Here is a 27,926-nt window from a genome sequence, read left to right as displayed (position 1 = left end):
TGATGGTCTGTAACAGAAAACAATGATGGACACAGCTTCATACCCAGTTTATAATGATATCGACACGGTGTATATGGGAAATATTTTATTATTGTTTTGATGATGACGATGATGATAATTCAATGCGATTTGGGGAAGTAGGCCATGTTCGCCTCCAAGCAGATTTTTTAAATGTTGTATGTCAATGAGCCTTTTTTACAGTCTCTTCACAGTGATATAAGGGCATTAATTGTCTTAAGTAACCTAATAACAGTTTGTGGAAAAGATGAAGCACATAGTCTTATTCTACTTAGCTGACCATTAGAAACTACATTGCACAGTTGTTTAATTGCCTACAAAAACCCACCCAAGTACTTCACGGCTTCAGGTCTAGAACTGAATCAACCCTTACAACAGCTGAGTACATTCACTTCGCCAACTTCCATCAACCCCTTTCTCCTACTTCTGTTCATATTTTCTCTGCCCTCTACCCTACCCTAAACCCACCCAACCTTTCATTCATATGTATCCCCCACAATCTACATGTCAAGGAAGAAAACTCCAAACACCTAAAAGGTGCATTTTATCAAATATATACAGCCATGCTCATCTGTGTAGGCTTCAGCTGCTGTTAACTCGAAACAAAGTCTGCCCTTCGAAACTGGACTTGTATGTAGGTGTGTATGTATTGCTAGTTTGACGTATTCTAGTGGCTTGATACCCAAGCCAGCCATATATTTGCATGCAACAACTGTCATAGGTGAGGCGTGTGCCTCAGAGTGTCTCCCGAAACACAGACAGTGAGGAGGAGGAGGAGATTGGCGTGTTATTCCAGGACCATTCTTTGAGTTCTTCTCCTAGTCCATAAAGTTCCAACTGAGCCTTCATGGCAATCAGCGATTAAATCCCAGCAGGCACAGGGAAATGGGTAGAACTCCTTGGAGTGCAGTTCCAGAATATGAAACATACTTCTAATACAAGATTCTAAAGAAGAGCAATGTAGAAAATGGAATTGTTCAATCCTTATTGTGAGCATGGTTACCACGGAAAGCTTCACAAAGTCTGTTGTTCCAGGTGAGTGTTCCAATGCTCTGGTCCATGTAAGCGCTCCCCATATCAGTTTGTCTGACGCAGTCTTATTTAGCAGAAAGTCTTGATACAAAATGCCCTTCACAACCCCAAAAATGTAAAAAAAAAAAAAATAACAAAAGCAAACAAACAAAAAACCTTGTTGAAAACATAAACAAACAAAAAAAAATGTTCCAATGTACATATTGTTCGCATATATACACACATTTGCACAGTACGATACCACTTTGGAGTCATACCTATTTAGGGAAAGAAACACAAAGTAAAAAGGGCAATAAGTTACTCACATTTCTGATGCAAACCAACGTCAAGTTATTTCTCCTTCAATAGTTCAATTATAAACTCTTAAGATCCACCCCCCCACCCATTTCATTTTCCACACCATCAGAAAGGGATGTTTTTCACACTGTCCACGACCCAGTGATACGCATCAAATGTCTAAAGATGGCACCCCGAATTCATTAGATAAAAAAAAGCTGCTTGTGAACCTCGAGGCCATTATTTCAAGGATTCGTTCTCTTCCATTTCTCGAGCAGCCCAACTGGGCTTTGATCGGTTATCCCAAGAGCCGTTTACAGGATTTCGTTGGCTTGATGGCGTTTGCCGTAGTCCACTCCTCTGTCACCTGGCAGTTCTCGTTCATCATCATCTAGGACACAGAAAAGAAGAGGCGAGCGGAAACTCAGGTTAATTTTAGGATCTTATTTTACTGTCTATGTCTATGTGTATTGAGTGTGTATGTACATACATACCAATAATACACACACACACACACACACTGTAGATTACAGACTAATATATATATATATATATATATATATATATATATATACACACACACACACACACATCATAGCAGTCTGTAATCTACAGTGCACAGGTTCAGTGCAGTATTTCACAGCAGTGAGAGAAAATCAATACAATGAGGAAGATGAAGATGGAAGAGGTGGCCTACCACAGACACAGACATCAGCTACACATCAAAACAACAACACACCACAATACAACATGACAACACCACTAGGCGGGTGAAACACTGTCCTAGGGGGAAGCTGATGGCTGAGAGTAGCATAAATACACACACGGGACAGACAAAATGAAAAACATTGTGTACACACACACACACGCACACCATAACTACAAATGAACTTGGACATGTGCAGAGAATGTCAGCAGAGAGAGCCAGGTGTGCAAAAGCTGACAGCTCCAATAGCAAGCACAGCTGAGCCAAGCATGCAGGTAACTACTGAGAAGAGGGTCCCTCACAGAACCCATGTGGATGAAACTAAAAACCTCTGTACACAAACACACACAATTGCAACAACGCCAAATCAAAGAGTGGTTTATCCCTCAGTGAGAGTATACAGAGGGCAGTGGCTGGTTGAACTGAGTGCTCTTCTTTGAGAGAGAGCTGGGTTGATAGCTTCTCCTGACAAACAGCAGCAACAGCAGTAGCAGCAGGAATGGACTGAGGGGACTGGGAGGGGGGGGGGGGGGACTTTTGGGGAAACTTTTTTTTTGGGGGGAAAAAACCATCCCTCGAAGAGACACGGCTTCACACACCAATCCCCTCGTCTGGGCTCACCTTGGACGTCTTCCTCCCCACCATCACCATCCTCTTCCTCATTGTAGGCGAGCTCGGCCTGCTTGTCGGCCTCGTACTCGCCCACGTTCCCGTCGTCCCCGTTGTAGTCTGCCAGCTTAGAGCCGTGCTGCGGATCTACGGGGGACTCATTCTCATCAAAGAAGCGGCCTGCAGAGGCAGAGAAGGGCCTCATCAGGAGGGAGGGAGAAAGAGGACGAAGAGGACAGACACAGAGAGAGAGAGAGAGAGAGAGAAAGAGAAAGGTGGCGAGAGAGCAGGGGGAAGAAAGGGAAGGATCGAGAGCGAAAAGAAGATAAAGAACAGATGTATAGGAGGCATGAAGAAATAGAGGGAGGATGAGGAGGATGATGGGGATGGGGGGGGGAGAGGGCAGGAGGACAGAGAGGAGATGAACACACAAACACAAATGAAGAAATGGACAGACAGGTAGAAGGAGGGAGCCAACAAGCAGGTGAGCCAATCATAAATGCAGCAGGAGGAGGAAGGGAGGAGGGAAGAAGAAAAGGGGGAGAAAATAAAAATAAAAATGGAATGACTGATGGAAAAATAAGAAGGAGGGGAAGTCCAATGGAGCAAAGGAAGGATGCTAAGAAAGAGGGGGGGGGGGGAAGAGGCAAAACCCAGCAGTAGTAGGGATGGAGAACGTGAAGGAGTCCTTAGGGGAATAGAGCACAGAAGCAGAGGAAGCTTGAAAGAAAAAAAGTTTGAAAAAGGGCAGTATAAGAAAGAGCGAGAGAGAGAGAGAGCGGAGGGGGGGCAGGAGGAGAAAGATGAGAAAGAGGAAGAATATGTTGTGTGGAGCAGGAATAAGGAGGTTTGGACTGGAGACGAAAGGAGTACAGAACAGTGGGCGAAGAGGGTGAAGATGGAGGGGAGAAAGGCCCAACATGATGGCAGAGGGAGGATGAAGATGTGGAGAGAAGAGACTCTGGAGCGGAGGGGGGTGGTGGCGGGCAGGATGGGGGGATGCAGAGAGCATGGCAGGTGGAAGAGGAGGATAAACAGGAGGAGAGGGAGTGATGCAGAGAGCATGGCAGGAAGCAGAGCTGAAGCCAGGCAGCAAAGGTCATCAGGAGCTCACAGAGATCAGTCTTTGATTAGAGAGCAGAGACCCCCCCCCCCCTCATGCTCAACTACAACTCTCTCTTCTCCTCTCTCCCTCCCTCTCAATAAGTCAGACATGCTCTTTTTCTTTCCCCCTATTTTTCAAGCATTGACATGCTCCCTAGCCTATCTCTCTTCCTGTCAAACACACAGACATACAGTCAAGGACATTTGTCCTTGATAGCATCGCTTTGACCGCATTTCCTGAAAACAACCTGAAAACTGAACTATAAGCTTTGAAGGTGCAGTGACTGAAAAAAGCAAAAACATAACACAAACCAAAAAAATATATATATATTTTTTTTTTTTTTTTTTTAAACTAAGATAAACAACATCTCAACTCAATGATTATTCTGAAAGCCCAAATATTACAGCTATATACAAATACTTTGTAGTATTACTATGCTTACTTCTGTTTCAGGCTTTTTAGTGCATTTGTTAAACCTGGTTCTACAAAATGTAAACACAAACTCAAGGTGCATAGAAGGCATGTATGTCACTGTTCCTTCAAAACCGCTTCACTACTGTATGTTTAAAAAGCGCTTTGTGTTGAAAAGCAAATTGTGTGTGTGTAAGATGAGTCATGGTCCATAAAACTTTCACAATTTGACATACACAGCTGAAGATCCCGTCACAAATGCTACATAATTAAATTAAATCACAGCCTCAGCGGTTGTGCAATGGATGAACTTTTGATCACATTCACATGTAATCAACAAATCAAATTCGGTGTACTTGAGGCCTACTGAACATGAATTCCTACTTCAGTTTGAACCTACCTCATGGATTATCTGCCAAGTCATTTTTGGGTTGTTTTCAACGCTACATTGCATATATCTGAGCATCAAACCATCAAACCATCACACACACACACACACACACACACACACACACGTGGGATATTCCAAGTATGTGGTGTAGTGACAAATCCTAATAGGTTTACTCCTAGCAAAACAAAGCAAGGGCTCTTCTTTTAGGAGGTTTACCACTTACTCTGTTATCACTACACCACATACTTGGAATACCCCCAGAGGAAGGTATTTCCATTCAGGGACCCGTCTTGGTCCACAGTGCATCCAAATGCTCAAGTCCTACCTATCCTTCTGCTTCCACAGATGCCAGATAAAACCCCTCCCATTTCCCGGGCCCAAAGTAAATCCCCAGATCATGTAAATATTAGACCATAGGCAGCCAAATCGCTGCTCAAAAAAACAAGTCACAAGATGAAGTCAAACAAAACTAAATCAAACAAAGCAGTCCGACTAACTTCTCACAGTGGGACATTACATCACGTGACACATAGACCATTGAAGCCCTTTCCAAAACTGCCCCCACCCCACCCCTCTCCCAGACACTCACTCTGCCGGTGGCGGGGATGCTCTGCGGGTGCGGGGTCTCTGCCGTGCCGCGGCTCGATGGGGTTGGGCAGCACCTGGGCCGGGTTCGGTGGAATGGGCAGGTTGGCTTTGGCCTCCGGAGCCTGAGCCTGAGCCTTCACTATATCAGGAGCTGACAAGGAGAGAGAGATAGAAAGAGAAAGAGACAGAGACACAGAGAGAGAGAGAGAGAGAGAGGAGGGTAAAAAAGAAATGATGATACAATCACTGAATCAAAGCTCTAGTACTTTATCATTTATTTCCTTATAAGGTCTCCCATGTTCCTCTGAACAAGGTCAAATAATCAGGCAGGTAGAACAAGAGAGGCAAGGGAAAACAATGAAAAGAATAAGAAAAAAACATAAGAAAATAACACAGGTAAAGGGTAAAGTAAAAAGATGAGAGTGAGAGACATAAATATAAAGAGAGATATAAAAATAAAGAGAGCTATAAAAATAAATAATTGACATATTTGACTGCACACTGAGGTTGATGAGTCAAAACAGACTTAATTAAATCGGTGCACTGAATCACTCTCTCTAGAAAGCCACAGCACAATGCCAAAGGAAGTTACAAATATCTTCAACTGAGCATTTCATAGAGAACAACTATAACAGATGAAAGACAGATAGAAAGTAATTTGTGTGTGTGTGTGTGTGTATGTGTGTGTGTGTTGGGGGGGGGGGGGGGGCTCCCAGGCAGCCTGCTCATGCCATTTGGGAGAAAATGATTAATCACCAAAAGAACTCGCTGCCAACTACCGAGGAAAGGAGAAGACAGCGGGAAAAAGAGGGGAGGGAGGGATTGAACGAGAAGGCTAGCCATTGGGTAAAGAGTGATGAAGGGAGAGTGGGGGGGTTGGGAGCTGAAAAGAAGGGGGGGGGGGGGGGGGCAGAAGCGAGGTCAGAAAGAAAAAGAGGAAGAGGTAAAAGGAAGGACAATAACAAAGAAAGAGAGAAAAAAATAAAAAAAAGGCACTGGATCTTTCTCCCCCTGCCTCGGTCTCCATTTTCTCCAGGAGCGCTTAGTGGCGGAGGGGTGAAGAGACGTTTGAAAACAGGAAGCTGCCGCTGGTCGTTCTGACAGCAGACAGACTACTACTACTACTACTGAGGAGACGCCAAGAGCAGCAGGGTTCCTACAGTACGCAAAACACACACGCCAGCCCAGAGGAAAAACCCAAACACACACACACACACACACACACACACACACACACACCTCCCCCACACACACCTCCCCCACACACACTCTTACATTAACACACACTCTTACATTAACACACACTTTTACATTAACTCTAGCTCAATCACCAGCACAAAGAAACTCAAGGCCACATATGCACACACCAATCAGAAAAGCCACAATCAGCCACGCAAGTGTGTGTGTGTGTGTGTGTGCGAGTGTGTGTGTGTGTGTGTGTGTGTGTGTTCCGGTGCGGAAGCATACCAACAGGAGTGCCATTCCATAGATGTGTCATCACTATTTTAATGTCACCATGGGCTCATTATGGCTACATCTGAGTACCTGAAATCTCAACATGGAGCCCATACAAGAGGAAGAGTTTTATAGCACTGGGAAGGAACTGTGCAGTAAATCACATTGAACAGGTTCCTGAATGGAGTCAGTGACAGAGGCATGCAAGAAGGCGACCCTTGGCTGCCTTATCGACATCCTTCAAAATGTCAGAAAAAAAGAATGGTTAAAAACCATTCATTCAGTCTTCCAAACAGTTAAACACAGTCTCTTAGGAACTGTCTGTCTGTCGCTGTTACTTATAAGGTATTTTGTTAGTTAGCATAACTAGATTCTATTATTGTATGCCTATTGCTTCATTCTCCATTCATCTTCAATAGTCCTTCCTAGAGATTGAGTAATTGGCGCTAATGATAGCGACTGCTCAGTTTGCACAGTCTTGCACTCCAGGGTCCCTCCAAATAAGTAATGAACCATTATGAAGTTACCAGAATGTGATCAGACAGGTAGCTAAAACAAACAACATGATAACAGTTCAACAAAGGAATGTCATGGTGACAGTAGAACAAGCAGTTGACAAGGTGACAGTGGACAAATGGTTGACATGGTGGCAGTAGACAAACGTATGACATAGTTACCGTAGAGCAAACAAATGCCATGGTGACAGTGCAAGGGTGAAATATAGTTATTGACCTTTGCAAGCTGACATCACAAGTCATGTGACTTTTGTTTATACCGCCATATTGACGGTCAAACAAACAGTCTTTCCAAATTCCAAAAAGGAGCAACATTTTTATTTTCCGAGTATATTTAGGTTATATATGCCTGGACGTATAATATACGACATAATCGGAGAGATGACAAACATGGTTAAATGTTTCATAGATTTCTTGCAGATTCAGAAAGACGCAGGGGATTGTTGTGGTCGGACAGGAGAATTGGCTGAACAAATGTGTTTGTACGGTGAACATTTCATGTCAGGTCTCTAGATTTTCATTATTAATCTGAGTGCAAAGCTGAGTGCACTGTTATTTCTTATATCGAGAGAGAGAGAGAGAGAATTATTCACTTTACTGAATGACTTACGAGGTCAGGTGTTATGGGTCTACTGGGGTACTGGGAATGAGAGACCACAAATAAACAGTTTTACGTGGTTTAACGTCTGTTTATATATATTACGATGTTTGATAGAGTATGAAATATGCAATGTCAGTTTAAAGGTAAATAAATTATTTAAACACTAGGCTACTTTGCAGGTAGGCTGTTATATTAAGTCAAGTGGGATCAACTGTGAGTAGAACTCTAAGCACCGCATTACATTATAGGTATGTTCTTCTGAGGTCATAGGAATGGCTTTGTGTGCAACTTGTGATATCTGGTCTTACCTGAGATGTCTAAGTTATCTAAAAAACTCGATATCGAAATATCGCCATTAACCGCATGTGTAACTGTAAAATTTTTCTGCATTTTTCACAAAAGTGCATTTTTCAAAGATTTTCAGACATTTAGAGGGTTTTAAAGATTCAACTTGAAGTTTTAATCAGCTGCCAAAATATACCATAAAATACCATAAGTGTGCATCAGTGTCTTAAATCCCACATTGTCCAAAGCTTTAAATGGGACCATATCCTTTGCTAGTTAGAATGTGACCGCCTTCGTCATCGCTTTCCATGGTTTGCTGCTTTAATTGTGTTTGTCCGACTGCTCCAACGTGTCAGTCAATGATAACTGTTTACGTTATGGGACCTCATGAGATCCAGATGAGTGTGGCTGTAATCCAACCGGAGTGAAACGCTCTCGGCATGTTCATTCAGATGCCTCCTTTTAAGGCGCTTGAATAGATTTATCGTATTACCTCCGGAAGTGCCGACAAAGGTGACAGATGCCTTTGCTTTGAGAAGTATCTCTCTACATACCCGAACCACTGCCACAATAATGACGTCAAGTCCTTTTTTGGCTCCAGCTCCTCATCCGTCATGCTGCTACTGCCGCCATGCAGCACATAGTTTTACAAATATGTCATGCATGAAAGAGACTTATGAACGGGACGTGTGATACAATATGGCCAGTCAGCACGGCCATCTAGTAGGCAATCATTCTGTTGGTTTGTCAACGTAGCATGGGGGCGACAGTGGCGCTACTTGGAGCAGGACCGCTCGGGTCTCGTCGGCCAATCCTCGCCTTTCAAATCCATTCTCAGTATCCAATCCAGCCGCGGAACGAGAATGGACCTGGGCCAATAGCGGCGCTTCTCTTCATACTTGAGAACTTGGCTTGAACTTGTGTGACGTTACGTTGCCAAGTTACGCAGACGCAAGCTCCTCAAGATGGCTGAAGCTACGACAACTCGTCAAAGTCAAAGTAAGTAAGTAAGTAACCATGACATGTTTTTATTTTTCTCTTAGACGGACACACGTTTCATGTCCATATTGTATTGATTGACAAGCCTAACTAACGTTAACGCCTTTACTAAAGATACGTGCACCGATGTAAAGGTTACATTATGAACTAGATTATGCTACGTCTTATAACTACAACATTGTTATGAATGGAAACAGCCATGTGTAACTACTATAATGTTACTCTGAGCTGAAACAGCCAAACAGCCGAGTATTGGCAGTGATTAAAGTAGTTGTTGAAAGCTTGTATCAGTAAGCTAACCATCTAGTTAGCTTGCTATCTGTGTATGACGCCTGACCAGCGGTGTTAAGCGTCGTTTCTCGTATATCATACAACTACTGTAACTGATCATGCATAATATGATTGCTATTGATAACGATAACGGTACAGGAGTGTATGTTTATGTGCTGCAGTGTCTCAGTGTATTGTTCAAAGCATGCTCACATTCAGTGTTTACTTGTTGACTACTGTACCTGTACTGTACCTGTACTGTACACCAGCGGTGTTAAGCGTCGTTTCTCGTATATCATACAACTACTGTAACTGATCATGCATAATATGATTGCTATTGATAACGATTACGGTACAATAGTGTATGTTTATGTGCTGCAGTGTCTCAGTGTATTGTTCAAAGCATGCTCACATTCAGTGTTTACTTGTTGACTACTGTACCTATTTGCTTATTGTACCTGTTGTATGGTTCTAGTTAGTTAGCTAATAACATTGATTTAAATTATAAGCAGTTCTTATAAATGTGTGCTGTGTATTTATTCTACATACACTTACTGCTGTAGGGGAAAAAAGTGCGTAATATTAAACATCACTGTTTTCAAATTTCAGATCACAAAGAAGCTGACTGGCCGTGGCAGGGGGACAGCTCTTTGGATGACCTCCATTGGCAACGAGGTTGGCTAGATCCTAACCAGTGTCGTGACAGTGCAGGAGGGGCTGGGACTGGACAGGATGGAGTGATGGAGCGGTACCACCAAGCAGCTGTTCCACCCCCAGTCCTGCTATATGTGGACTGTGGCCGCTGCGTGAGTGAGGGGGCGAGTAAGCTGCAGACCAGGTACACCTGGCACTTCATGAGGAGGCGGGCTGTCGGCGGCACCACCACCGATGCTCTACCACACCTTCATGGGCTGCCTGTCTGCATGCACCTTTGAGTGGGATGCAGGGGACCTCGCTCTGTTGCGGCAGATGACGAGGGAGCAGCTAAGGCAGGAAGGGGTGCTAGCCCTTACTGATCTTCTGGTGGACAGGAGAATAAGTAGGAGGGAGTTGAGCCAGTACTGCTGCAGGAGGACATGCGGCGTGGAGGCCGCCATCAGCCTTATTGAGGGGCTGCTGCAGGAACTGGTGGGTGGGGAACCTGACTGCTGCTGCCTCCAAGCTCCTCCCTGACTGCTTCCACCATGCTGCAGCCAGGTGTCCAAGCCTCTCCTGATGAGTCTGGGTTATGTACATTCATAATTGTGTGTAAAGAAGTAAAATCACTGTATCTGCATTTTGTCCCACATCTGTTTACAAAATGTGTCACTCATCAGTTTTTATGTTTTTTTTTCTTTCTCAGGCTGTGGATGACTCTGGGGTGCCAGGCATGGACCGAGTTGACAGCATGGCAGAGTATCTGGTGGAGCTGAGGCACCAGCTCTCTCTGGCCCGCACCAACCAGCAGGTCAGGAATATTTATTGTCTTACTACTTTCCCTCTGTGCCCTGTCATACATATTCACACTCATGTTTTTGTCTTTTCTCACGGGCTGCTGTAGACGTGAGCCACACCACCCACCCTGGTACAGTCCACTTGTCTGTGGCGACTGACCCTCTCCTCCCTGCTAATGTGTGCCCACCATCTGCACCCCCCCAACCAGGCCCAGTTCACCAGTACCCCCAGGCTGGCAGCACCGTGGGCCAGGCACAGGTGAAGAGGAAGGTATCGTCCGCCGTCGCACCGGCGGCTGTGAACTCGTGCCCCCAGCGAGAACTTTTCCCTGCTCCACCCTCGGGCCCTCAGCTGTTCATGCTGGGTCCAGTGACCTCACAGGGGCCTGTGCTGGTTGCTGCTCCACAGGCTCTGGGTGCCAGCCTCTCCTCTGCCGCTCCTGCTCCAGTCCGAAAACGGACCTGCGGTGTTCTGCGCAACACGTGCAAGAAATGCGGGCAGTTCAGGACAGCGGAGACTGGACACAGCCAGTACAAGGACATTATATACTGCCCCTCTGTAGAGGCTGTTCCCAAGGAGCAGTGGTTGGAGCATAAAAAAAAAAATGCATGAAAAATAAATTAATAAATTGTCCCCCCCCCCCCAGAGGCATGGACACTGGCGTAGTGCCCCTCAACCCCTTTCCCTCCCAGTTTCACACTTTCTGTATATAGTTCTGTATATGTTTTCTGATATATAATATTATATTGTATATATATATATATTATGCTATAGTTGTTGTTGTTGAATTTGTTATTGCAAATAAAAGTTTGTTTACAACAAAGATTTATACATTGTTCTTTTGTGAATAGAAGGACGTATTAATTGGAACACAAATATTTTGTGAAACAATTAAAGTACCTCACACATAACTGTACATGAACTTGCATTGAAATATTCAATGTAGATTTATAAATATCTCACTAATATAAGGTAAATTAAAAGTAATATGCAAACAAATTGTGATTTCCAGTAAAAATTTAACTTTGCAGTAAATAATGCACAGCTAAATTTCTGCTAACGGTGGGACTCGAACCGGTAACTTTGGGGTCAACTCTTCTCTCATAAATGCATATTGAAATATTCAATGTAGAATTATCCATATCTCACTAATATAAGGTTAATAAAAGGTAATATGCAAACAAATTGTGATTTCCAATAATGAAAATGAGCTTTGCATGAAATAATGCAAACCTCAATTTCTGCCAACGGTGGGACTCGAACCTGAAACCTCTGCTCTCATAGTAATGCATACAAAATCAGAAGTTAAATGTTTTAAAAATAATTTATGATGTACATCAACATTAAAAAACTTTACTCATGGAGGATTAGGCCATACAAAATCCCTTCCTTCTTTTTTCCCCTCCTTTTCCCTTTTTTCTCTCTTTTTTCCCCTCTTTTTCCTTTCTTCCCCCCTCATGGTGTGTGAGTGTGCCCCAGCTTTGGCGCAGGAGGTAGAGAAGTCGTTTAGTAATCAAAAGGTTGCTAGTTCGATTCCCTGTCGAAGCGTCCTTGAGCAAGACACTGAACCCCTAATTGCTCCTGATGTGCAGTGTGCCACCAGAGTAAATGTAAAATGTGTATACATTGTAAGTCGCTTTGGATAAAAGCGTCTGCTAAATGACTAAATGTAAATGTAAATGTACCATAGAACCATGCCATCATGTTTTATGTTTAAGTGTCGGTACATTAGAGGGAGGACAAAAAATGTCCCGATATTTTCGCCTGAAAGGTACATCATGGACGACTTTAAGATCGATCACGATATAAAACTGTTAGATCACCCACCCCTACCGGAGGTACAGCAGTGGATAGATTTTGACACTTGTCCCTGCCAAGACACACTGAATGAACGTTCACATAGATACAATTCAAACTGACTGTGTGCTTGCTCCAAAATTCCCAGTTTGGACAGCGTAGAGAGGATGATGACATGGTTCACTGTGTCAAAGGCTGCTGACAAGTCTAGTCAAATCAGAACTGATGACTGAGCAGAGGCTTTTGCTCCTCTCAACGCTCCAATCACAGATAAAAGAGCAGCTTCTGTAGAATGGCTACTCTTAAAACCAGACTGCTTAGGGTCAGGCAAATTATTCTGAGACAGGAAATCAGAAACTTGCTTAAAGACAACTTATTCAAGAATCTCTGACAAAAAGGGAAGAAGGGAGACTGGTCAAGAAGTCTTCACATCAGATGGGGTAAGTGGAAGTTTCTTAAGCAAAGGAGTAACGCAAGCCTGTTGGAATGATGTAGGAAAGTTTCCCAAACTGATTGACTACATGCGTGATCGCACGTTAAATGGTAGATGAGAGACAGCCCTTCAGCCTAGTCCTGGACTTGACTGGGCTGTCAGCTAGAATTCTCCTTTGCCAGCTCAGCACAGGGTTACACATCACTGATGGCTACCAACAGCACAACAAGCACAGACACACTGATTAAGTTCATCAGGCCACATAACAAAAGCAAACTAACCATGATAGAAACGAGCATGAGTGTGTGTCTGCGTGTGTGTGTCTGCGTCTCAAGCTTACCTCTCAGCTGTCTTCTCTGCTCCCCCATCTCGTCGGCCTGCACCCTCACTTTGTTGTCCTCGTCAAACAGTATGGGCCGGTCACCCTGGGCCTGTGGGGCCTGCTGTTGGGCCAGCATGACGACCCCACGGTGCTCCAGGTCCAGGGCGCTGTCCTGCGGCGGGAGGTCTGGCCGGTCCAGGGAGATCCCCACGCCAGCCCCCTCCACGGCCCCAGCGCCAGGCCCAGCTCCTGCCCCCATGCCTCCCCGGTCCTCCTTCAGCGGGCTGTCTGCGGCCTGCTTTTGGGTGATGGTGGGCTTCTTCAGACCTGGGAAGGGTTGCAGTTCAGTTAGCTGCTAACTGTTGCTATGCACGATATAGTGCTCTGCTAACACATTAGTACTGTGGATAGAGTAAGCTGCTTAAAAGAAAAATAAACCAAACAAACTAAAACTGTACACTACTACTGTAAACTACTACAGTTTAACTCTGTTCACTGTTTGCTAAAATGTAACTGCAGATACAGTTAGCTACTATTGCACAGCTAATGGGTGGGGGACACAAAGTATTTTGTTAATGTTAATGTAATTTGCTCCAAATGTATAAGGCAGGTCTACCTCTGCAGTTGAGCAGTGTAATCTTGGGTAATATCAACATCTCACAGCTAAGTTAGTTAGTTAATGATCATTACATCAGTTCTGTTCAACAACATTCATCTGTGACACAGCAGTGAAACAGGGGCTCCTCACCAAACTGCACTTCTTCCATTTTTCCCACTTCACTGTCCTCGATTCCAGGCATGCCCGCGTCGCTGCCAGGCTTTCCCATCTCGTCTGAGCCAGGGCAGATGGCGAGAGCAGAGAGAAGAGAGACCAAGACAGGTTTAATGTGGCGTACAGCACAGCACAGCACAGCACAGCACCCAAAACCATGAGGGGCTGAGCTGCAGCTGGATAAAGACTCAGTTCAGCTCTTACAGCAAATGCATGTCTGTATGAGCAGAGGGATGAAATCTGGTCATGATGTCTGAGAGGCCTAATCCCTAAGGCTTAATTCACACTGCCTACGTTGCATGTGCGTGGAGGCTTGCGTTACCTGTTGATTTTCATTGCGGCGCCCATGCTAACAGGTTAGAGCAATCGCACGTCTCGGGTGCGGCTCGAGACGCACTGCAGCCGCAAGTCATCTAGAGTTTCGGTATGGAGCCTATTTTTCCACATGTGAGATAAGCGGTTCTCAGCAAAAATACATAAAAGATACTTAAAAGATGTTGTGATGGTTATGTAATGTTGCTGGTATGATGTCAATCATTTTACTGCAGTTCCGATGTCTGGGCTATATGTCAACGACATGTCATTTAACCACTTTAGCAATTGCATGTAATAAAAGGGGAAAGTGGAGGCTACATGCGTTCTATATAGCTATGAGTGTAAACAAAACAAGGGTAAACAAAAATGACATGGCTGCTTTCAGGTTACAAAAGGTCAACTTTCTGGTCTTCACTTTTCGGACCAGTCATCAAAACAGCGTTGTATAAACACAGACAACTGGGGCGCAGCAGTTATGCAACACAGCCGCCATACACACACACAACGCAGCCGCCATGCACACACAACGCAGCCGCCATGCACACACAACGCAGCCGCCAGCCGCCACACACACACACACGCAACGCAGGCAGTGTGAATCAGGCCTCATGCAGGTTTGCCACCCATTTTCACTGGCAACATTTCAAGATTTTCCAAATGATTTCCATGCTCTTTCACAACAAACAAGTACTCAAAAATGTGTATTTTACTTCACAGGTTGGGAAAATGAAACAACCATTTCCATTCCATTTCAAATAACCTAGTTAGTCTGTGTCAAGTGGAAACTGTATCACAATAAAGAATTTGGCACAACCATACATTATCCATGGAAGAGTACAATAACATCATTAATTTAACCTACATATGACCACATGTGACTATTCCAAAACTTTCAAAGAATTCACGGAATTTCAATGAACCCTGCTTACGGTCTGGGTAAAACCCATCATTGCAAAACAGACAGAACAAAGCAAGGCTTTGATGTGACATCAAATGCGACTTCGATAGCGAATAGTCTTCTAAATGTGTCACCACACACATTTCACCGCTATGCAAAGGAACAGCTAATGGCTAATGACCAAAAGCCAAACCAGGGCTACAGCATGTTCAGTGTTGGTGTTTGTGTATACCTTTGAAATCATTGTGATCCTCGAGCACCTATGCGTCTGACAGTGTGTGTGTGAGAGAGTGTGTTTTAGTGTGTGCGTGTGTGTGTGTATGTGTGTGTGTGTGAGTGTGTTGGAATGACGATGTAATGTTCCACACATACCTTTGAGGTCAGTGCCGTCCTTCTGCTTGGTGGCCTGGGTGTGGCGCTCTTCCCCTGCCTGTCCCTCCGTGCCACCCTCTGCTGCCCCCGCCCCCGCCACCGCAGCGGCCACCCGCTGGCTCTCCAGAGACTGCAGCAGCAGCAGCAGCAGCAGCAGCAGCAGCAGCAGCAGCAGCAGCACAGATACACAGGAGAGAGAGGGAGGGAGGGAGAGATGAAGGGATTGAGAAGAGGGGGAAGGGAAAAGTGAGAGAGAAAGAGAGATGAAGGGATGGGGAGAGGTGATACAAAACATATGAGAGGGAGAGAGAGAGGGGGTAGAGATGAAGTGATTGAGAAGAGGGAGAAGGAATAGGAGAAAGAGAAATGAAGTGATTGAGAAGGGGGGAGGGACATGCGAGAGATGAGATGCATAGGCACAAGACACAGGACAGATGAAGGGATGGGGAGAGGAGAGGAGAGAAGGGGCAGAGGACAAAGTGATTGAGAGTACAGAATAGAAGACACATTTTGTTTTTGTTTTTCTTTTCAGTATTGTTAAGAGGTTTGTCAACACTGCTTCATAGTGTTCCTTATGGTCCTAAAGATGCTGTGTGGATCGTGTTAGGATATTTATTAATTTCTTTATGCTTTAGCCTTTTCAATAATAACAGAAGGTTACTTATCACAGACTGTGAAGTGTGAGATCAGTGGCACTGAAAGCCACATAGCTGTGTGTCTCTGTGAAAACTGAGATTCCTACAAGTCTTTCATAGATGCATCCATCAAACACGCTTCTGTTTAAAATGCAGAATCAGCATGGTTGAGGAAATCTCTTCATAGAGCTCTAGCAGGTGCTACTGAATGCTGGTGTGAGGTGTAGGGTAAGCATAGATGTGTGTGTACCCTTCTCAGCTCTGACATATGCCCAGATGTGTGTGTACCCTTCTCAGCTCTGACATATGCCCAGATGTGTGTGTACCTTTCTCAGCTCTGCTGCCTGCCCCTCCAGGGTCTTCTTGCTCTCCTCGTACTCGTCCTTCAGCTGGGCAATCTGCCGCCCGCACTGCAGGCTAGAAGACACGCAGAGAGACATTACCCTTACTGGTACAGCTAACACAGCAGAATAGAGGACACACACACTCTCTCTGACAGAGGTTACCCTCACTAGAGCATCAGGCAAGAGGACACACACACACACACACACACACACACACACACACACACACAAAGCAGTGTGATTTCTAGCCATGTTAGCACTGCAGGCTAGCGACCACACACCGTGGCAGATTAGCCAGAGTCAGCACTGTGGTCTGGTAGACAGGTAAGGGCACGAGAGAGGGCCTGGCAACGCCATCACTGCAGACCAAACACCATAGGAACAGAGAGGGCTGGAGCTTTACAAAGTGACTCCACTGTCCAAAATAAAAAGGGCAGGAAGGCTGCAGCGTTGTCAGTATAAGATGTGGTGTGTGTGTGTGTGTGTGTGTGTGTGTGTGTGTGTGTGTGTGTGTGTGTGTGCGCGCGCTTCAGTAGATCAGCTAGCGAGGGGCTAACAGCACCAAGGTCATGGGTTTGTCGACGGTTTATCTGCACTGCACTGTATTTACTCTGTGATCCAGGTGAGGAATTTTGTGAATTCTCACCTAGCTGCGGTTTTGTTGATTATGTTGGTCTTGCCCCCTCCTGAAGTAGATTTTTCCTTCTTAACAGCTCTAAATCTCTATAAATGTAATTGTAGAGTAGGCTAAAGTACACACACACACACACACACACACACACACACACACTTTTGCTGAAGTCAGCAAGACTGTCATGGTGGCATACACAGACACAAGTCGACATTCCAGTGTTTAAAACGGGCAGATACACACTGATGCATGGCCAGGTTAGCACAGGGAATCTAACAAGCTACACCAAACACTATGTCAAGTGTGTCAAGCCCTGTCCCTGCCATGTGGCACAGCGGCTTTAAGTGACACACATCTCAATGTGTCTCCTGTCCATCTGCCTTCTCTGGGAGCGGTGCGTTCCACTACCCCTGCGGCGCAAGGCTAATAACTCCTCAGGAAGACCTGGGCTTCAGGGAGGAATCTTTAGCCTTCCGAGCCAACTGGAGACAGCAGTTTGGCAGGAGGTGTGCTGACACCTCTTCACTGCCCATCCAGGCCATTTAGACATGACCGTCTGAATAACATGGGACACTCAAATCGGGTGTAAGCAGTGTCCGAGAACCACTCCCACCCAGCCCCCTCCCCACACACACACACACAATTTTTCTAACTGGTTTATATGCCCACACTTGAACACCCATTTTCAAAATAGCCACCAGAAAGTAAAGGCAGTGTAGTTTTCAACAGCATCCAGTCATGACACAGGAGCTGGTGAGAGAATGTGCAGGGTGGTGGAATGGGAGGACCGGGACATTAGGACCCAGGGGAGGACTCACCTCTCATACTCCAGCTTCCTCTCCACGGTGGTGCTGTTCTTCTTCACCTCTCGGAGCTGGTCCTCCTGCTTCAGGAACTCCTGCCTCAGCTCCTTCATCTGCTCTGTATAAACACACACACACACACAAATTATTACACAAAACATACACACACATACATACACAATATACGGCCACACACACACACACACTCACAAATAAGCATATTCACAAACAAAGATATGCATGCAAACAAATCTCCCATGTATAGACTGACAGATTTCAGCTGATTTATTTGACTACATCTACATCCAGGTTAACACTTAGGGTATAGTATGACCTTCAGCAGACAGTAGATCAATGAAGAAACCACTTGCAACTAAGGTCAACAGCTTATGTGAAACCAACTGCATGAAGCTGGCAAATTTCAATAAGACTAGCTTACATCCAACAGACTGGGAGAAGTTTCTAAACAATCGAATGTAAATCCTGTGAATGTGAATCCTTCAGCCAATCAGAATGTGAAACATCGCCCTCTACTGGCTGTGCCACACACTTACCTGTCAGCCTCTGGATCTCTGACATCTGGTTAGTGACATCATTCTGGAGCTTCATCTAGAGAGGGGAGGGAAAGAACTTTACAAACCAATTCATCTGTGAGGACTGAGGAGATACTTTACTTTACAAAATGTTTGTTTGTTTCAGTTTATTTGAGGAGAAGCCTTAACTTACAAACTGGTTTAACTGTGCGGTGAAGCTTTACTTTACAAACCAGTTTATATGTAAAGCATCAACTCTACAAACCAGTTTATATCTAAACAAATGCTTTATTTACCAAACCAGTTTGCTTGAGAAGAAGCTTAATTTTAGACCCCAGTTTATTTGAGGTGATACTAGACTGCTGAGAAGCTTTACTTCATAATATGCCTTTGAAGCCCCCAATAATGTCACATTAAAGAAGGGAGTCTATGAGTAGCACCCCCCTGGGAGCGCAGTCTAGCCTTTGATACATCGTCTGGCCGTGTTCAGTATCTGTATCTGATGCAGTGTGTCAGTAGCCCATACGGGCTCTGCTGTGGTTTCATAGACAAATAAATCAGGACGCTTGAATGAATCACAACACTCTGACCGCTGCCTCCATTAGAGAGGAACCCCAGAGGGGGACATATTGACTTTCTAGTCACACTGACCATGTTTCTCTCGCTCCGTCTTTGTCTCGCTCTCTCTCTATTATTCTTTCTCTCGATTTCTCCCTTGCTGTCTTTTTCTTTCTCTCGATTTCTCCCTTGCTGTCTTTCTCTTTCTCTCTCTCTCTCTCTCTCTCTCTTTCCCCAATTACTCTCTCTCGATTTCTCTCTCTCTCTTTCACTCTCCCTCTCTCTCCCTCTCTACAGATGCCAAGGCACTGAATTGCACTGCTACTTCTTTTCATTCCGACACAAAGAGAAAATCCAATCTGAAGTACTGCGAGCTGCCTTAACAGGCATGGAGGAGGTAGCACTTCGCGGGAAAGAGAAGGAGACAGCGCTGGGTCTGTAAGGGATAGGGGTGGTGTGTGCAGGTGCATGCATGTAGGTACAGCTTACACATGCATGTGTGCATATGAGGTATTCGTCATGTGCGCTGTTGTGTGTGTATGTGTGTGTGTGTGTGTGTGTGTGTGTGTGTGTGTACACACGTGTGTGTCTTTCAACAGAAAAGCTGGTGGGGTCTCTCCTGTTCTCCTCCTTTCTCTTTTCATGGTGCCGCTCTACTCTCCAAATCCATTAGGGGCGCAAAAATCTAAACTCTCTGTCTCCACACACAAACACACACACACACACACACACACACACACACACACACACACAGCAGCAGAATGACCTCCTTCTCAGCTCACACAACCTTGGGCTCCCACAAGTAGTCACGACTCCCATCCTCCTGGCCTTCAGTCTTAAAACAGCTCTACCTCCTGCTCTTTTTATAGCTCTAGCTCCAGCCATAACAAACACGCCACTCCTCCACCAAAAGACAACGCCAATGCACACCACAAGGACTGCAACTATAGCTACCCTAGGAGAGACAGCGGATTGCTTCCTCATCTGGACAAAAAAAAAAGGACTGTTAAATAGCTTGGTGTCTTAATTGATTGCAATTTCAGTTTTAACGATCATGTGAAAGCAATAACGAACTCAGCTTTTTTACGGTCTCAAAAACATGCCATATGTCAAAACATGATGGAAAACTCATTCATAATTTTATTTCCAGAAGGGTCGACGTTTGCAATGTTTTTTTCACAGGCCTTTTCACTGCGTCAAAACAATACAATTGTCTCAAGGCGCTTTACCGAACCCAGGACCTGAACCTTTTAAAACAGGTTCAGCTTGTACAAAACGCAGCTGCTAGTGTTCTTTCAAAAGACAAAAGAACCGAGCACATCGCTCAGATACTTAAATCCTTACACTGGCTTCCAGTTAGTCACAGAACTGACTGCCGCTTGTTTCTAAATCACAAAAGGGAGGCAGGACCAGTACACACCTGCTAGAGCAGATCACTGGAGAAATATCTGTTGGTAATACCTACTGTCAGAACTAAACGTGATGAAGCAGGCTACGCTATTCAGGTCTGGAACCAACTTCCTGATGACATCAAAGGTGCTCCAACTGTAGCCAGTTTCACATCTACACTTGAAACCCATCTGTTCTCAGATTAGTTTTTTAAATAATCGAATGCAATCAAATTTTGTAACCTTTTATATTTCTTTTAAGTAACTGTTTTAATGCACTTTACATATCTTAATCTCTTATTTGTGCTTGAATTGTGCTACATAAATAAACATGCCTTGCCAAACATCTACTGCTAATCTACTGACACACATCTACCACAAGACACTGTCACTGCAAGGCGACTACAGCACAGTAAGGGCACAACATTTACTGATATCCTCTACATGAGAATCGAGTTAGAGAGGGTATCCAGGTAAATAAACACACACACACAACAAAATATCAAACACTTCACACATGATGGTGTGTGTGTGTGTGTGTTCCTCAATGCTTCTCAAACCTCACTGTAAAGTGAGCATACTGCACAGAAGACAAAGCATGCAACCAATGCCCAAACCCTTCTCTTCCCCTTCGCCTAGACTTCTCCGAGAAGTATCAGATCAGACAACACAGTGTTGCAGTGATAAAAGCAGCCCCTACACAAACACGAGTATCCCTATACATGAGTAGGCACAGACATGAGTAGGCACAGACATGAGTAGGCACAGGCACAGACATGAGTAGGCACAGACATGAGTAGGCAGAGGCACAGACATGAGTAGGCACAGACATGAGTAGGCAGAGGCACAGACATGAGTAGGTAGAGGCACAGACATGAGTAGGCACAGGCACAGACATGAGTAGGCACAGACATGAGTAGGCACAGACATGAGTAGGCACAGGCACAGACATGAGTAGGCACAGGCACAGACATGAGTAGGCACAGGCACAGACATGAGTAGGCACAGACATGAGTAGGCACAGACATGAGTAGGCACAGACATGAGTAGGCACAGACATGAGTGTCTGTGTTTCGTTTTTTCAGCAGTGCTCCCAGTATTTAGTCATGGGTTCACCAGAAAGACCCAAGCTTTTTCTGCTATGCTATCGGCCCTGGACTCAACAAAGGCAAAAATACCATGCCATCTCAGACAGAACTAGTCTATTTTGCTGCTGCTGATTATGTCTCTCTCTCAGCCTCTTGAAATCAAAATCCAGATTCCATCCACAATCTGAAAAAGGGCGAAACACAAAGACTGTTTGATCACAATAGATCACTGTACTTTACTTCATAGGGCCCTGTCTCTTCCAAGACATGCATGAAAAGCTTACAAATAGACACAAAGACAGGCAACAGACATAAACATGCAACCACACAGACACAAAAACTTCATACCTACACCAACACATCCTAAGAGGACAAAGCTGGCTCCTCAATACCAGAGAGAGTGTGTGTGTGAGAGATCTAAAGCTTACTTCATGTTCATGTCAGATATCTAGCCTGAACCATCCCTAGTGGGGCAGAGGGAGGTTTAGCGAACACACTTCTACTGAATCACTGACTTTCTTCCCATTCACCTCATGCTCACTGGTACAGTCCTCCTCCGACCCACAGACTACTTCAATGTGTACTGCAGGTTAACTGTTCCTGCATGGCCAAATATATAATAGTCTCCCAAATCAAAACTAATCAAAATCACAAGAAACAAACACTAAAACACAGCTAAACACTAACAAGCAACAACACAAGCCTTCAGAGTCAGAGCTTGGCATAAAGAGAGGGAACAACAAGTAGAGTGCAACACACACACACAGACAGTGAGTGGGGTGGGGGGGGGGGTTGTGGAAGACATTAATAAAACAGAGAACACACTCCGGAGAGATGGGACAGTAATCACAACATCAATGTCACCCCTCGAACAGATAAAAGCTTCACCCCATCACCCACACTGCATAGGCCATAGAGCGAGAGAGAGAGAGAGAGAGAGACCTAGAAAGAAGGAGAAAGAGAGAACCAAAGAGAGAGAGGAGAGAGAGAGCCAAAGAGAGAGAGGAGAGAGACCTAGAAAGAAGGAGAGAGAGAGCCAAAGAGAGAGAGAGGAGAGAGAGAGCCAACGAGAGAGAGGAGAGAGAGAGCCAACGAGAGAGAGAGGAGAGAGAGCCAACGAGAGAGAGAGAGCCAAAGAGAGAGACACGTGCATGAGTGTACGCAGGTGAGGGAGTGACACAGAGCTTGACAAGGAGGGCCTGAGGCGGCAGAAAGCATAGGGGAAACGGTTATAAAGGTCTTCACCAGGATGCGTGTAGCATGTAACCTATACCGGTGTTGAAAATGTAGACTTCTGAAGCTTTTCTGAATGTCAGCGAGAGAGGGAAAGACACAGAGAGAGCGAGAGAGAGAAGCAAAAGAATTGAAACAGCGAATGCAACAGTGAGTGAGAGAGTGAGCGAGAGACAGGGTAAGGGAGGGAGAGAGAGTGATCTGTGGAGTCTCTCCTCTGGCACTTCAGAGGATCTAATGGCAATGCACTTTACACACGCTCCCTTAAAAGGACAATACACTGCTGATGGCACGCACTTTACATAACAGTGTTTCTCCCAGCATACACACTTCAGCACAAGACGACCCCTGGAGCTCCCAGAGACATTTGATCTCATAGAGCCTCAGTTGGGCCTAAACAAATTCACTCACACACACACACACAGACAGACACACACACAACCAAGACACACAATCCAAATGATATCCCTAAAAATATATGAATGTTCATTTATTTGGCCAAGAACCACTTTGTGGTTGTGTGTGTGTGTGTGTGTGTTTCAGGCAGACTACACAGATTCTGTGCAGGTTTTTGAAGAGGCACATGATTGACTGTATCTCTAGTCATGGGGCTGTTCAAATCTCTTAAGTAGGACAACCTGATCACAGTTCATGGGCAGGGCCAACCACACACACACCACACTGGGGGTTTACACAGCAAGAGTAAAAACACCAGGTGAAAGAGTGAGAGAGGAGGGAGAGAAAGAGGAAGAGATACAAAAAGAAAGAAAGGAAGAAACAAGACAAATAAAACAAACAAACAAACAAACAAGGAGAGAGAGATGGAGAGAGAGAATTAAAGGAAGAGAGAGACTTACGTGTGTGTGTGTGTGTGTGTGTGTGTGTATATATGTTTTTGAGTTTCAGCACACATACAGGCTGTTTCCTGGTATTGCGTTCACACACTGCCCACAATCATTTTGTTCTGCCCCCTGGGGCCTTTTTGACATCCACTCATGCAGTCATCCAACATTGCGAGCTACGCAGGTTCACCGATTTCCCAACGACAACACAAAGCAATCAATCACATTACAGGTGTATCAAATCAGGATTCATTTTGTGTGCCCTCTCTAAGAATCATTACAGTTCTGTAATTCTTTGTTTTCTCAATCTCTATCTATTCCCCCCATTTCAAGCTGCCATTCATTTCTGACCTCGGGCAACAGCGTCAGTATAACAGCTCCACCGCTGTTAACTACCTAGCCAGAATAAATCACTTTTAATTGCAAATAACTTCCTAGGAAATAACAAGACCCCCAAGGCCTCCATAATGGAGTGATGGCGCAGACTGGATGACAAACAGTGTCTGTGGGTGTGTAGTTTGAATATCTCTCCCTCCTGACATGTGGTCTGTGGGTGTGTAGTTTGAATATCTCTCCCTGCTGACATGTGGACCCCTGCTCTGGGCCTCTTCCGGCACGCTGGAGTGGATGTCTCGCGTTTCAGAGGTGAGAAGTCTCAGTTCAGGGGAGTGTTGAAAACATTACATGTGCACTACAGCGACAGAAGAGAACACTCACACATGCGTCTCCCTGGATCTTTGGAGGAGGAATGATCCTTCAACACACACACACACGCACGCACCCGCGCACACACACACACACAAGTTACAAAGGCGTAGGGGGTAACAGGTGGCCCACAAAAAGCCTGAGAGCAACCCCCCCCCACACAGACCCCCAACGCACACACACGATTGGCAGGCACACAATTCAGACCAAAAGCCATAGCATTCACTTCCCATGCTATGTAATGCATACAATATACACAGTAAATGGAAGGGACAGAAAGGGTGGATGAAGAGAGAGGGAAATGGGGGAGGACAGATGGGATGGAGGTGTGTGTGTGTGTGTGTGTGTGCATACATGTGTGCATATAGGAGTGTTATGAGTGTATGCATTCATATCGGCTTCTTTGAGTTTCAATCTATGAATATGTGTTTGCAGTAGGTCGCAGAGTGTGCTAGTGCATATGTCTGTGTACACACACACACACACACACACACACTGTGTGTCAGTGTGTATATTTGTGCGTATGATGCTGCATGAATGTGCCACTGTGTGCGTGTGTGTGTGTGACCAATATTTATCCATCACGGGGGGGAAGGTAACAGAGGGGTGGTCTTTCGTGGTGTGTGTGTGTGTGTGCGATTGTGTGAGAAAGTGGGCATCAGGCATCTGGACAAAGGCCGGATTGGCAGCACAACGCTTCTGTTAGCAGGGATTGAGGCGGGTTCGCTATTCAGCCTGGCTAACTCTGCTAGGCTCAACCTCTGAACTACTTTATTAGAAATCGAATGGCGTACTCAAGTTGGTGATTAAGCCGTAAGAGAAAGAAAGCCAATCTTTCTGCTCAACACCCTCTCGTGAGCTCTCTCCCCCCACCTCTTACTCTCTCTCCCTCCCTCCCTCTCTCTTTCTCACACACACACACACACACACATGCAATCACTCACTCACCATCACTAGGACATGTATTCTAAAAAGTACATCAATCCTAGAAAACAGTTAGACATTACCCTGGAACTTGAGCAAAGGTGACTGGTGCTCCATGGATACAATAGACCCGTCATACAGACTAACTTAATCGAAATAAATGATCTCTTTGAATTTACCGTGTTCCTTATTTGAACAAGAGCCAATCGTGGAAATCATGCTGTTTGAAGTTTAGGGTGGGATATAGTTTGCTCTGGTGTGTCCAGGATACGGTGGAATATTTAACTATTTACGCGTCATATTTAAAAAAAAGAGAAACTTCCTGGAGAGTAGCAAGAAGTTGTCATGCTTGTTTGAATTTGAATACTACATGACGCACTTGTTGAACAACATTGTGAACAACACAGTGTCTTTAGAGAACATGTGTCGTGTCCCAAAAGAAGCCAACAACGGAGCAACTTCCTCATAACAAAACTGTCGACCAAAGTTCTGTGATATAAAAGCAGGCCAATCTTCAATGACTCTTGCACCCCAATTACTCACCTTATCATCGGTGCACTTCTTGATAAGCGCTTCCCGAGCTTGTAGTTTCCCTTCTATCACGCTGAAGTCTCCATCTTTCTGCTCGATCTGTTTCCTGTGCGTGTCAACCTGCACCATCAACTCTGAGTTGCGTTTCTCCAAGCGGCTCCGTGCTGCGTCCGTCCGCTTCACCTGAGTCTGTACCTCGGCCAGCTCGTCCAGCAGACGCCCGTGTTTGTTGGACACGCTCCAGTAGTTGAAAGACAGGATGACGATAACCACCATCAAGGCGATAAAGATGAAGGACGGCAGACGGCCTCCTCGACGATTTGCGCTGAACCCTACCATCTTCATACCTTTATTGTACTTTTTTCAATAAATAAATATCTTTCCTTTTTTTAATAGGAAAAATAACGTTACTTCGCATATACTAACCGTGTACTGACCGCCAGCCTGGCTGGCTGACGTTATCTAGCAAGCAAGCTAGGCTATCACACTAGCAATCTTAATTGTAAGACATAGTCCCTGTCCAGCATTTAGCTTACTGAACAAGACCCGTCTGGATTGGGGAAAAGATGGAAAAAAACATCCGTTTTCATTAACTTATCGTATTAGGTACTGTTACCTAATGTGTACGTTTCTTACTGAGCTTGCTAACATCCACACAAACCCCACACTTCTGTCTGAGGCTTAACAGCAACAACAGCGACGTGGCCTATGTGAGCCGCACAAAGCAGACGTTAGCTTGCACTTAAACAGTCCTACCTTTGGCAACACAACCGTTAATGTTAGCTACTTCAAATTCCCAAGGGAAATGAACTGTCCAGTTACAATCATAAGCACAACACGCTTTGTTAACACCAAACACCTTTTACAGCCAAACTTTACGGTGTCCGTCAGAGCAGTGCTACTCAAGTCTTCTGTGGCAAAAATGCACCACGTCACATCAGTAAACAAGAATATTTACTTTATTGCTTTTCAATCATTCATAGCTCGCTAGCTATCAATTAAGGCTAAACCGACCACTTGACAGCAAACATGCTAGCTTAACGTAATATATGCCACGACACAATTCTTTCCTCTAGGTAACGTTAATGTGTAGCTAGCTACTTCTTGTACTTAAACACATAGCTGCCTTTCTCACTGACAGACCGAGAGTGTATACTGACTGCTAGTGCACCATGACCGCACTGTCAAAGCAAGCCTTGAAGCATAGGCTGATGGTTCCAAGCTGACCAACGTTTCGCCCGCTTCACAGATCCTTGCCTTCCACCAACAGTTGCCAGTGTAAAGCTGGCTAGCTATAGATAGCTAGCTGGTTATTGACAACAGCTTCAAAAGCCAGGCTTACCCAAGTTGATTTTGGTTTGAGGGAAACCATGAGCGTGTTAAATGACAGCTTATCTTCTTGTGCTGTTTTAAGAGCCAAAATACCCCTGACAAATGTCAAAGGTATGTCTGAAGATATGGCAGCTCGACAGCTAGCGTTAACGTTACTTCCTTCTATGTGATCTGCATCCACAGACCGCTAACCTGACAGTTACATATCACGCTATCATTGCAAGCTTATCACCTCATAAACGCTCGCCAAGGTCTGCACACGACATTATGAAATGGTTAGCTAAGTCGAGTAACGTAGCCTATATGCCTACCGAATCAATAATGCCAACCATGCCAATCAAGCAGAATACTTCTTCCAACATCCACGTCTAGATGGGGGGAAAAAAATCGTAATTCGGAAGCGTTCCTCTACATGTAAGGTGTCAGGAAAATAAGAACTGACAGTTACAATGACCAATCCCACCAATACAAGTTGGTGAATCTGCGCTTCAGATTGGTGATTTCAGTGAGGATATCAAATAGGTTAAACGTGATTGGTTTCCCTTATAATAGGGTGGGTGGGGTTTCGTTTGCTAGAATGAACCAAAAACTCAAACGGACGGTGGCGTGAACAAAATTGTAGATGTGGCTCTCAAAGTTCCGCGTTCGTTGCAGACACAGACATATTAAAATAACCCCTGAGTAACGTAGTGATTGTATAATAGCCTATCTGCAATCTGTGAATGATTGCTGTAGTTAGCATAATCGTTAAAAAATAAATTGAATGCGAAAATGA

At 44.9% G+C, this 27,926-nt stretch overlaps 1 protein-coding gene across 2 annotated transcripts; it reads right to left on the bottom strand.

Moving 5' to 3' along the window:
- Positions 1–70: 70 nt before the first annotated feature.
- On the bottom strand, positions 71–27,608 carry golm2 (golgi membrane protein 2). Of its 2 annotated transcripts, XM_012834449.3 has the most exons (10): positions 25,832–27,608; positions 18,572–18,626; positions 18,033–18,135; positions 16,566–16,656; positions 15,605–15,734; positions 13,996–14,079; positions 13,266–13,574; positions 5,138–5,287; positions 2,654–2,821; positions 71–1,717 (listed from the first exon to the last, which is right to left on the bottom strand). In XM_012834449.3, the coding sequence occupies exons 1-10, from the start codon at positions 26,162–26,164 to the stop codon at positions 1,641–1,643; spliced, it is 1,500 nt and encodes a 499-aa protein (XP_012689903.1). In that variant the 5' UTR covers positions 26,165–27,608; the 3' UTR covers positions 71–1,640. The 2 variants fall into 2 exon arrangements, with proteins under 2 accessions (XP_012689903.1, XP_012689904.1); XM_012834450.3 differs by lacking the exon at positions 2,654–2,821 and having other exon boundaries at positions 25,832–27,606.
- Positions 27,609–27,926: the final 318 nt, after the last annotated feature.

The sequence above is a fragment of the Clupea harengus genome, chromosome 20 (genome assembly GCF_900700415.2).
Source record: "Clupea harengus chromosome 20, Ch_v2.0.2, whole genome shotgun sequence".
NCBI lineage: Eukaryota > Metazoa > Chordata > Actinopteri > Clupeiformes > Clupeidae > Clupea > Clupea harengus.
Note: the sequence above shows the minus strand (reverse complement) of the source record. Positions and strands in the feature narration are given on the sequence as shown.

What these genes read in the sequence shown, in the direction of transcription:
- golm2 (XM_012834449.3), bottom strand. Translation starts at nt 26,164, where the DNA reads ATGAAGATGGTAGGGTTCAGCGCAAATCGTCGAGGAGGCCGTCTGCCG. An exon ending in GGACGGCACTGACCTCAAAG is followed by an intron (nt 14,080 to 15,604) that starts GTATGTGTGGAA and finishes GCCCTGGCTCAG; the next exon opens with ACGAGATGGGAAAGCCTGGC. An exon ending in TGGGGAGGAAGACGTCCAAG is followed by an intron (nt 1,718 to 2,653) that starts GTGAGCCCAGAC and finishes TCTGTGTCCTAG; the next exon opens with ATGATGATGAACGAGAACTG.